Source organism: Hypanus sabinus, chromosome 10 (assembly GCF_030144855.1).
Source record: "Hypanus sabinus isolate sHypSab1 chromosome 10, sHypSab1.hap1, whole genome shotgun sequence".
In the NCBI taxonomy this organism is placed as follows: Eukaryota; Metazoa; Chordata; class Chondrichthyes; order Myliobatiformes; family Dasyatidae; genus Hypanus; species Hypanus sabinus.
In genome coordinates, this window is record NC_082715.1 from 85,131,569 (window position 1) to 85,144,548 (window position 12,980).

The window sequence follows — 12,980 nt, forward strand, 5'->3', positions numbered from 1 at the left end:
AACTCTAGCGAGTACAGACCTGGAGTCATCAAACATTCGTCATATGTTAAATGAGGACTGACCTGAGAGAAATGTTGAAAATTAAGAGAGGGATAGATAAGGAAGATGGTTGCAGGCTCTTCCCCATGGCAGAGAACACCAAAGTTCACAGGGATAAATTTCAGTTGCGATTATAATACCCTGCCCTTCAACTTTAACCCATTCCAGAAACCAACCTCATCTGTCCTCAAAAATCCATGCAAATACCTCCAAGACCAAGAATACAGATTCATGCAAAAATTAAATGTAGTGAGATTATGAGCCACCTGCTTAAAATAATTTAACTAAGTTATAATGTCGAAGACCAGTTATACTACAAAATCTGAATGATGCTTTGGGAACTGATACTGGACAATGTAAAATCATCCATGAGTATATACCAAATAAAATTAAATGTAGTCAGGTGCCTCACACCTTTTTTAAGGCAGGATGAAAGATGAAAGATGTGCCATAAAGAATAACCATTCATTACAGTTCGAGTCACTTTAGATTGTACCTGCAAGAAGCCTTGTTCAATAAAGAGCTTGAAGAAGAAAAAGTCAGTTGCTTGCTGGCTTTCTACGTAGAAAAGTGTTCCATAGGAGCTGTAGGTCTGGAATCGTACTGAGATGTTGTTTCGAGGGAGCAAGTGGAAACCTAAAAATTCCAAGAGTGAATTCCCATAATATTGAGCAGAACTGAAATGGGAATCTGTGGAGAGTGAAAGAGGAGAAAAGTGATCAGAGACAAATTACTAAAAATCAAGAAGCAAGCTGCAGCTGCTAGAAATCTGAAATAAATTTTAAAAATGGTGGAAATAGTGAGTCAGCCATGTAGCACGTATGGATAGAAACTTGAGAGTAAATTTATGATCAAAGTACATATATGTCACCAGATACAATGCTGGGATTCAATTTTTCTGTGGGTGTTCACAGCAAACACTAGAAACACAACAGAATCAATTAAAAGACCACACCCAATATGACAGACAAACAACCATTGTGCAAAAGACAATAAACTGTACAAATACAAATGGAAATAGTAATACTATTAAATAAACAATAAATATTGAGATGAAAAGTCCATTAAGTCAGTCCATAGATTATGAGAACTGTTGTGTGTTTAATATTTTAGTAATATTTGAGTAATATTGTAAATATATTGTTTGATTAAGCATTCTTTGTTGTATAAATAATTTATTACAATTTTATGTAAAAATATGTGAATGGCACATGTCATTATGGCACCACATCATATATATGCATTTTGATAAAGTAAAAATTAAATTAGACATGAGTTATCCCCAGCTCTCCCATGTTTATCTTTTGATTTGTTTCCAGAGTTACTAAACAAAATAGGAACAGTGCAGTGAAGTTCAGTGAAGTAATTCCCCCCGATTCAAGAGCCTGGTAGTTGAGGGGTAATACAGGTAAGTGTTCCCGAACCTGGTGATGTGAGTCCTGAGACTTTTGTACCTTATCCCTGTTGGCAATAATGAGAAGAAAGCATGGCCTGGATGGAGTGCATACCTTGATGATAGATCTTCCTTTCCTGCAACTGTGCCCTGTGTAGCTGTGCTCAGTAGTGGGGAGGGCTTTACCCATGACAGAGTGAGCTGTGTCCACTACAATTTGTAAGTTTTTCTGTTCAAGCATATTGGTGTTTCTATACCAGGCCATGATGCAACCAGTCCAAATACATCCATAGGAGTTTGTCAAATGTTATGATAACATGCCAAATCTTAACAAGCTTCTAAGAAAGTAGAGGCACTGCCATGCTTTCTTCATAATGGCACCAATGTGTTGGACCCAGGACAAATCCTCTCAAATGATAACGATAAGGAATTTAAAGTCTTCACCTCTGATCCCCAGTGAAGACTGCATCATGGACCTTGGGTTTCCTCCTCCTGAAGTCAATAAGCAGTTCCTTGGTCTTGCTGACATTGAGTGAGAGGTGGTTGTTGTGGCGCCACTCAGCCAGATTTTCAGTCTCCCTCCTATAAGCTAATCCATCATGACCTTTGATTTGGCCAGTGAGTGTTGTCATCAGCAAACTTAAATATTGCATTGGAACTGTACAGCCTCACAGTCATGAGTATAAAGTGGGTAGAGCAGGGGACTAAGCACACTGCCTTGTGGTGCACCTGTGATGATGGAGTTTGTGGAGTAGATATTTTTGTCAATGCAAATTGACTGGGGTCTGCAAGTGAGGAAATAGAGAAGTCCAATTGCACAAGGAAGTATTCAGGCCACGTTCTTGAAGCTTATTGATTAGATCTGAATGGAGATAGTATTGAATGCCAAGCATAGTTGATGAAGAGCATCCTGATTTATGCACCTTTGCTGTCCAGATATTAGATTTGAATGAAGAACCAATGAGATGGCATTTCTTGTTGACCTGTTGTGATGGTAGCCAAATTGGAATTGATTCAAATTGCTTCTCAGGCATGACTTGATATGTTTCATAACCAACAAAGCATTTCATCACAACACCTACGAAATAGCATTTCAGATGAAAGGCCTTCCATCAGAAATGAATTATTTACATTTTCTCATGAGGAACTAAAGAAAATGATTATTCTTTCATTATACACAAGCAATGAATGTTTTGGTTATGGAATTAACTCTAAAGCAACTTGTATTGGCTCTAAGATTTGATGTACTGATAGAATCTTGGGTGGACTGTATAATCCAATGGATGTGATAAAAAGGTCATTCATCTTTTGTATTCCTATTGGTTTCTTAATGGAGTATTTCACAAACTGTGGTAATTTGCCTATTTCCTTTAGATGACAAAAGACTCACCTATGACAAGGAAAAACATTTCTCCCAAGTATGCTGCATGGACCATGGACCATGTCTTAAATCACCTTGTATATTAGAACCCAAATTACTATTTTCTAAAAGAACTGCATTTTTTATTTCTCATCAATGTTAACAGTCATCACTATATTCCATAGCTTGAACCCTCTTTATATACAGTATTAGTTTTAAATGTTCCAACCTTCCCTATCATCCCCACCCCCAGCAGGTCACACAATTTGGTTTCACTCTTTGGGATATATTAGACTAGAAAAAGCATCTTCTGCTTCTCCTACCCTATTCCCCACATCTACCCATCATCCCTCCCTTATTGAGTTCCACTGGGACTCTTCCTTTATTATCACACCTCAGCAGCTGCAGACTCTTGTTTCCACTTACCATATCTTGAAGATCCTCTCCCCCTTATGGCTCAATATGCCCCACTTTTTCCCCTCTTTCCTTATTTGTCTCTATCTATCACCTGCCAGTCACTGTTTCCTAACTCTGTTTCTTTTCCTCTCCCACTTGGTTTTATCTGCTCATCATCCATCCCCTTCCTCACCTGGTTCCATCTATCGCCTCCGTATCTTTCTCACCCATCTTTATACTAATTATCTCCCCTCTGCACTTTCGGTCCGGTTGTAGCCTCTTGACCCAATCCTTTAGCTTTCGTAGGTGCTGCTTGACTTCAGCAGTTTGGTCGCTGCTGAAAAATCTATGTGCTGCAGTGTTTATCCAATTAAAATCTGTAATTTTCCTGCACAACGTACACCAGTGACTGGTTTGGCTTACTCTGTCTTTGCTGTGGCAGTCTCACTCTTTTGGCAATTTGCCTCTGATTCCATGGGCTACGTTGGTGTGATAGTGCCAGCTGCTGGTTATTCTGGTCTTCTGACAGTCCATAGTGTTGAACATCAGGAGGTGAGTCCAATCAGCAATGAATATTTTCACAGCAGTTCAGCAGCAGCATCTACATATTTTAAGTTTCTCCCATTTTCCATTTCCATAGCATATCCTTTCCAGGAGTTTCTGTTCTAATGTGAAGATCTTTGTGATTTGGACAGCATGATAGCATAGTGATCAGTGCAATGTTATTATAGTGCCAGCAACCAAGATTCAATTCCAAAATGATCTGTAAGGACTTTGTATATTCTTTGTGTTTCTCTTGAATACTCCATTTTCCTCCCACCTTCCAAACATGTATGGGTTAACAGGATTATTGGTCACTTGGGTGTAATTGGGCTCCTTGGGGCTAAAAGGGTCTGTTACTCTGCTGTATCTCTAAAAAATGCATAAATACGGCATATATCACACTGAATATTACCCACCTCCTGTGTCACCAATTCCCTTACACTTACATTGGGCAGCCTAGAAATATAATCTGAAATATTATTATCATAGCACTGTCAGATGTGCCCGCTGTCTCAATGGCTCTCCACACGGTTTTAGACAACCTGGACAACACAAACACCTATGTTAGGATGATGTTCATCGACTACAGGTCAGCATTTAATACCATCATTCCCACGATCCTGATAGAGAAGTTGAAGAACCTGGGCCTCTGTACCTCCCTCAGCAATTGGATCCTCAACTTCCTAACCAAAAGACCACAATCTGTGCAGATTGATGATAACATACCCTTCTCACTGACAATCAACACTGGTACACCTCAGGGGTGTGTGCTTAGCCCACTGCTCTACTCTCTATATACACATGACTATGTGGCTAGGCATAGCTCAAGTACCATCTATAAATTTGCTGATGATACAACCATTGTTGGTAGAATCTCAGATGGAGACAAGAGAGCGTACAGGAGTATGATATGCCAACTAGTGGAATGGTGTCACAGCAACAACCTGGCACTCAATGTCAGTAAGATGAAAGAGCTGATTGTGGACTTCTGGAAGGGTAAGACAAAAGAACACATACCAGTCCTCATAGAGGGAACAGAAGTGGAGAGAGTGAGCAATTTCAAGTTCCTGGGTGTTAATATCTCTGAGGATCTAACTTGGTCCCAACATATTAATGTAGTTATAAAGAAGGCAAGACAGCGGCTATACTTCATTAGGAGTTTGAAGAGATTTGACATGTCAACAAGTACACTCAAAAACTTCTATAGATGTACCGTGGAGAGCATTCTGACAGGCTGCATCGCTGTCTGATATGGGGGGAGGGGGGCAACTACACAAGACCAGAAAAACTGCAGAGTGTTGTAAATCTAGTTAGCTCCATCTTGGGTACTAGCCTACAAAGTACCCAGGACATCTTCTGGGAGCAGTGCCTCCAGCACCCAGGGCATGCCCTTTTCTCATTGTTACCGTCAGGTAGGAGATTCAGATATTCAGATGCCCGAAGGCACACACTCAATGATTCAGGAACAGCTTCTTCCCCTTTCCCATCCAAATCCTAAATGGGCATTGAACCCTTGGACACTACTTCACTTTTTTTAATATACGCTATTTCTGTTTTATGCACATTTTTTAATCTATTCAATAAACATAAACTGTAATTGATTTACTTATTTATTATTTTTTTTTCTCTTCTATATTATGTATTGCATTGAACCGCTGCTGCTAAGTTAACAAATTTCACATCACATGCCGGTGATAATAAACCTGATTCTGATTCTGTATTAATGACTCCTGGTTCCAGATCTTCACTACCAGCACTGTAATCTTAGTTGATGATGGTATAACCTCCAAAAACATTGTGAGACAAATGGAAGGTAGAACAGACGTAGGACATAGGACATTACAGCACAGTGCAGGCCTTTAGACACACAATGTTATGATGACCTTTTAACCTACTCAATCTAACCCTTCCCTCCTAAATAGCCCTCCATGTGCCTATTGAAGAGTTTCTTAAATGTCCTTAATGTATCTGTCTTTATCACCTTCCCTGGTAGCACATTCCCACACCCACTACTCACTGTGTTGCAAATCTTACCCTTAACACCCCTCACCCAATACATTTCTCCAGTCACAATAAAATTTTGCCCTCTCAAATTAGCCATTGACAACCTGGGAAAATATATCTTGCTATCCACTTTATCTATGTCTCTTATCATCCTGTACACATTTATCAAGTCATCTCTGATTGCCTTCATTCAAAGTATCCAGAAACCAAACAGATGTGGCACTGGCAGAGGTTACAGAGACGGCATGGGGCAAAGTCATGAAGATATAGAAACCATCTCATGATCAGAAATAATCTAAAAAGATTCTTGTGCAATTCAGAATTAAATTTCCACTTACTAATCAAAGCGTGAGCCCCCTGTATATCCTCCAGCTCTAAAAATACTGTAAGTACCATTATTTCAAGCATTAATAGGAAGTGGAAAGGCTTGAACCCAAGAATGGAAATCTTAAAATAACGGAGTACAAGAGCGATGGATGAAAGTGAGAGTGCAGATTAGGCAGTGGGCAGCAGGAGCTGGAGGAGATACAGGGGGCTCGTGCTTGATTAGTAAATGAAATTTTATTTCTGAATTGCACAAGAATCTATTTCCATTACTTCTGATAGTGAGACATTTTCAATATCTTCATAACTTTGTAATTTTAATACATTTATGCGGAGATGATTTTCCCATAAGTGCCTGTCAGAATTCAATATATTGAAAGTACTAAATAGAAGAGAATGGCAGAAGACAAATCAGGGAACAGTAGCTGATTTAATATCCAGCAAATGAAGAGGAGGAAGATGGAAAACAACTGGAACCTAAATTCATCAAAGAAATATATAATTTTATCTGAAACTAAAGTAAGTAATTCCCATCCAATTAATGTTAGTGAAAATATTGAACAGAATTCAGATGCATAGGTCCATATAGGACTTGTTTCCCCTACAACTGTTCAGTGCAGAAAACTGAATACCTTCTTGGATACAGTAATAGTATTATATCTGCATTTCAAGGGTGATCTAACCCTGATCTCCACTGATGAGACTATTATATCCATTTGTTAATGCAAATATATAATCAGTGTGTCAATACGTAGTGATTATCAATGCATCAGCAAATGAAAGCAGGGAGACATGGTCATGAGGTTCAACTATTGTTCAGACCAGAATGGAGAAGATATATGATGTAAGTGACTGTGACCATGGAATGTTTGTTGGTGCCAGACACAATGGATCACAGAAAACACTGTTCTCCAGGGAATTTTACACACAACAGCTTCTAGAGTTTACAGAGAATGGTGCAAAAAACCCCCTAAAAACATCTACTGAGCAGCAGTATTGTGGGCTAAATTGCCTTGTTAATGAGAGCGATCAGAGGAGAATGGCCAGACTGGTTTCAGCTGACAGGAAGATGACAGTAACTCAAATAACCATGCCTTACAACTATGGTGTGCAGAAGAGCATCTCTGAATGCAGAGCATGTTGCAGCTTGTAGTAGATGGGCTTGGGAACACCATGCCAGGCTCCATTCCTGTAGATGATAAAGTAGCCACTGATTGTACACTTGGTCACGTTCAGGTCAATTGGCTCTGCATCCTCTAGAAGGTCTTTCTCATTTTCCTGATGGTTGCAAGTCATCTCTGATTGAGATGAAAGCAGTGCTTGACGAGGAATTTCGTCAAACATCTCTGTGGTTGGAACAGAATTTCCATGTGCTGTACTTTGTAGGTAGATTGGAAGGGCTGAATTGACTTACTCTCATTTATATACTGTTGAGCAAAAAAAGGTCTTGGAAAAATAAGCAGTGAGAAATTACTTACGTGGGCAGTAGAGTTACCAACCATGTTTATGATAATTGGTAAGGTATCATTAATTCTCATTATTTCAGTTGATAAACTATGGGTTGACCAGTTCTAATTGCTAGCAGGTGTTCTATTTCATTTGCTGCATTATAAATAGCTCATACTTGCACCAGGCCTGTGGGGAAAAATATCTCATGAGCTCAAGTATAAGGACCATCTGTTGGTTCTGGACCTGTACTTGTTGGAGTTTAGAAGAATGGGGGTGGGGGGTTCTCAATGAAACCTCTCAAATATTGAAAGGCCTAGGCAGAATGGGGAGGACCTTTCCTACAGTGTGGGGTCTAGGACCAGTGGGCACAGCCTCAGAATACATGGAGATTCCTTTAGAATAGAAATGAGGAGGAATTTCTTTGCAGGAGGGTGGTGGATCTGTGGAATTCATTGCCTAAGATGCATGTGGAAGTCAAGTCATAGGGTATAATTAAATTGGTTAATAGATTCTTGACTAGTCAGGGTGTCAAAGGTTACAGGGAGGAAGCAGTAGAATGGGATTGAGAGGGATATTAAATCAGCCATGATGGAATGGTGGAGCAGACTTGATGGGCTGAATGGCCTAATTCTGCTCCTATGTCTTATGTCTTACAACTGCAACAGAAAATTGTAGCCCATTAATTTGGCTACTCAATAAAACAAAACGACAATCATTTTTAGCAGCTCTTGAAAACTACCTTTCATGATAGTAAACAAAAATATGAACAGTTAAGTCCAGGATTCTTGAAACTATAAATTAATGCAGAGAATTCCAACAGCATAGTGGAGTTATATTTATGCATTATCTTAGATTGCCCCAGAGTATTAAAGCCAATGAAATACTTCTGAGGTGTACTTACTGTCACTATAAAAGAAATACAGCAGCTAACCTGCATGCAGCAAACTCCCAGCTGTTTTATTTATTCCAAAATAAACCATTCCAACCTCTCCCATCTTTCCTCATGGCTAAAATTTTCTAATCCTGTCAATTTCTCACAAACCTCCTCTTCAGAGTAATTACATCTTTCCTGTATGGTACAGATTTGGACTCAGTACACAACCTATGCTCAAGCAAATATTGTAAATCATTCTAGCACAATCCCCCTTCTCATATATTCAATGCTTTAGTGGGAAAAAAAGCAACTCATTCACCTTTTCTTCCACCCTATTGTGTAAGGATCTATGTACCATGCAGTCAAGGTTCCTCTGCCCCCTTTCACATCATAGTATTCATCCTTGTCTTGTTGTATCGTCCTGGGTATGTTACATTGAATTCTATTTGCCAATCTTTTTTCTTAATTGACCATATCATAGTTATCTTCCTCATGCACTGTCTGGGTCGTCTCCAAACTTATGGCATAAATATCAATTTCTCTAGCTTCCAGTAATTTCTTCCTTCTCTCCCTTCTCTCTTTTCCATTCCCTATGATGTCTCCCCTTTTTCCCCTTCTTTTCTCCTCACCTACACATCATCTCCCTAAAACACTCAAACCCTTCTACAAATGCACTGTGGAGAGCATTGTGACTGTCTCCATCACCATCTGGTTTGTGGACTACTGCACCAGAATTAAGTAAGTAGCAGAGAGTTGTAAAAATTAGTCTGCTCTGGCAGAGGTACTAACTTCTGTAGTGTCCAAGACATCTTGGAGGAGCGATTTCTTAGGAAGGCAGCGTCCATAATTAAGGAACCTCATTAGCCAGGACATGCCCTCTTCTCATTGTTACCATTAGGAAGGAGTTACAGAAGCCTGAAGGCACACATTTAGCTACTTAGGAACATCTTTTTCCCCTCTGCCATCCAATTTCTAAATGGACATTGAACCCATAAACACTACCTCACTACTTTTACATTCCTTCTTTTTGCACTATTTATTTTATCTTAACTATTTAATAGGTATATATAGATATAATTACATTCTTAATGTAATTCATTTTTTCTCTATATTTATTTATCATGTATTTCATTGTACTACTGCCATAAAGTTAACAAATTTCATGACATTTGCCGGTGATATTAAACTGATTCTGATTCTGGTGCCCCTTGTTCCTTTTCTCCCCTATCTCGCCTATCAAAATCTTTCAACAGCCTTTTGCCTTTTCCACCTATCACCTCCAAGCTTCTCACTTCATCCTCCTTTCCCACAACATTCACCTTACCCCTCAGCTGTTTTCATCTATCATCTGCCAGCTTGTGCTCCTTTCCCTCCTTTCCTCTTGTTTTTCTTGCTTCTTCCCTCTTCCTTACCAGTCTTGATGAAGGGTTTCGGCCCAAAACATCAACTATTTATTCTTTTCCATCAATGCTGCCTGACCTGCTGAGTTCTTCTAGCATTTTGTGTGTATTGCTGCAGAACTTCTTGTGTTTATCCGTATCTTCCTTCAATTCAAATAAAGATTTCATACAGTCAAGCATGCGGAATTTTGGTATCACGAGTCAAATAGTATCCTGTAACCCAAGGTAAGGATATTAGAGAATTATGGGAAAGATAGTACCTCTAATATTACAGCACTCTCTCAATATTGCAACGACAGTGTCAGTCTCCTGGCTAAGACCTCTTGCTCAACCATCTCACTCCACCTCTTGATGGTCATGCGACAGAATTATGTCTGAGAACTCTGAGTAATATCTCACCTGCAGATTTTCTTCAGTGCTGGCATGTGAGATTGCATATACTAATCATTTTAAGCTTCAGTCAGTGTCCATGTAAAGCCATGTTTTTCTCTGGGCACTACCACCACAAGATTCCTCAATGTTCAGAACAGCTGCAGAGCAGATGCAAAAAGGGGTCTATAAAAAAGGCTCCACATTATTAATGGGAAGTCTTCATATTTGAGATGCTTATCAATTACTCTTTGTCACTGTATAAAGGCCATGACTATAACCTTAAACAATTTGCATCATATTGTTTGTGTCTTTTCCAATTAAATGTTTATTAAATCAATAAAATTTCTAATGTGTTGATCTTCTGTAGCTCAGTAATCCTGCAACTTCCTTCCCATAGCCAATTGGCCTATGACATAAACAATGTGCATGGAATACCAATTTGCAAATAACAGATGCACATAGTAAGTGAAAATGAATAAGGATTTTAGAATCGCATTCTAAATCCTTTCTAGATTTTAGAATCGCATTCTTCGGTCCCTATACCGAAGACGCTGCGCCCCAGTGGCTCCAATGACTACAGACCGGTGATATTGTCCTCCCACATCATGAAGACCTTGGAGACACTTGTTCTAGAGCAGCTCTGGCCTATGGTTAGGTCACACTTAGACCCCCTCCAGTTCGCCTACCAGCCCCGACTAGGAGTTGAGGATGCCATCATCTGCCTTCTGAACTGTGCCTACACCCACCTGGACAAGCCGGCGAGCACTGTGAGGGTCATATTTTTTGACTTCTCCAGTGCGTTCAACACCATCTGCCCTGCTCTGCTGGGTGAGAAGCTGACAGTGATGCAGGTGGATGCTTCCCTGGTGTCATGGATTATTGATTACCTGACTGACAGACCACAGTACGTGCGCTTGCAACACTGTGTTTCAGACAGAGTGGTCAGCAGCACTGGGGCTCCACAGGGGACTGTCCTGTCTCCCTTTCTCTTCACCATCTACACCTTGGACTTCAACTACTGCACAGTCTTACCATCTTCAGAAGTTTTCTGATGACTCGGCCATAGTTGGATGCATCAGCAAGGGAGATGAGGCTGAATACAGGGCTACGGTGGGAAACTTTGTCACATGGTGTGAGCAGAATCACCTGCAGCTTAATGTGAAAAAGACTAAGAAGCTGGTGGTGGACCTGAGGAGGGCTAAGGCACCAGAGACCCCTGTTTCCATCCAAGGAGTCAGTGTGGACATAGTGGAGGATTACAAATACCTGGGGATATGAATTGACAATAAACTGGACTGGTAAAAGAACACTGAAGCTGTCTACAAGAAGGATCAGAGCTGTCTCTGCTTCCTGAGGAGACTGAGGTCCTTTAACATCTGCTGGACGATGCTGAGGATGTTCTACGAGTCTGTGGCGGCCAGTGCTATCATGTTTGCTGTTGTGTGCTGGGGCAGCAGGCTGAGGGTAGCAGACACCAACAGAATCAACAAACTCATTTGTAAGACCAGTGATGTTGTGGGGGTGGAACTGGACTCTCTGACGGTGGTGTCTGAAAAGAGGATGCTGTCCAAGTTGCACACCATCTTGGATAATTTCTCTCATCCACTCCATAATGTACTGGTTAGGCACAGGAGTACATTCAGCCAGAGACTCATTCCACCCAGAAGCAACACTGAGTGTCATAGGAAGTCATTCCTGCCTGTGGCCATCAAACTTTATAACTCCTCCCTCGGAGTGTCAGACACCATGAGCCAATAGGCTAGTCCTGGATTAATTTCCACTTGGCATTATTTGGTATTATTATTTAATAATTTATGATTTATATTGCTATATTTCTACAATATTCTTGGTTGGTGTGACTGTAACCAAACCCATTTTCCCTTAGGATCAATAAAGTATGTCTGTCTGTCTGTCTATAATCTTCTTGAATATAATTCTACATTAATAAATGAATGAGTATTTTAACATGAAACAAAGGATGCCGATGCATCCAACTTTGGCCGAGTCATCAGAAAACTTCTGAAGATGGTAAGACTCTGTGCAGTAGTCAAAGTCTGAGGTGTAGGGCATGAGAAGAGGTCACCCAACCCCTCAGATCTGTCCCATCATTCAATTAGATCATGGTTTTCTAACAATTCATCTATTCTACCTATGTTTATGGTCCTTTACAAACACAATGCATTCCACTTAATTGGGCCATTAGTTAACCTGGGCAGCCGCTTATTTGGGACACACTTAAAGACAAATACTTAATTGAGAAAATAGCTGGGATTCCTTTGTTTATTTGGGACACCATGCTGCTTAATTGAGATAGGAGACTGTTACTGAAGAGTTTCTAACTAACATCAGTTTTATGCACTTGTGTGCCATTATATACCACACATGCTTCAAGCAAACAGTTTTCATATAGTGTCAGTTATTCGTGTTTGTGTTCAAAAGCAGTGAATTTAGTCACAGATAACTGGCAAGAAATAAGCAGTAAGGCGATTCAGAACTGTTTTGCTCAGTGCAGTTTCAAGCATTCAGGCTTGGAGATGCCAGATACTGCCGGGAATGAAAATGAAATGATTTCACTGCTTCAGCAACTTAGTAACTATGAAGAATTTGAAAATATACATGATCATCTTCAAAGTTACAATAAATATGAAGATATGGAAAATGTGATCTTCGACAGCATTACCTACAGTACATGAGATGTTTGGGCTGTTTTTGTTCAGTCCTCCATTGATAAGTATAAGGGAACTAATACAGAGTTTTATAGTACTGTTGTAGCTTTCGCAGTGTTCTAATTTGTTCTGTATTTCATTAAATATGCAATTTGTTACT

The 12,980-nt window shown here is 39.9% G+C and overlaps 1 protein-coding gene across 1 annotated transcript in view; it reads right to left on the reverse strand.

Annotated features, from left to right (window-relative positions):
• Positions 1-12,980, reverse strand: part of LOC132401336 (protein eyes shut homolog) — a 1,222,700-nt gene that overhangs the window by 193,093 nt on the left and 1,016,627 nt on the right. Inside the window, exon 27 of the mRNA XM_059983465.1 lies at positions 536-729. Coding sequence (XP_059839448.1) covers positions 536-729 — 194 coding nt within the window. The remainder of the gene's footprint in view (positions 1-535; positions 730-12,980) is intronic.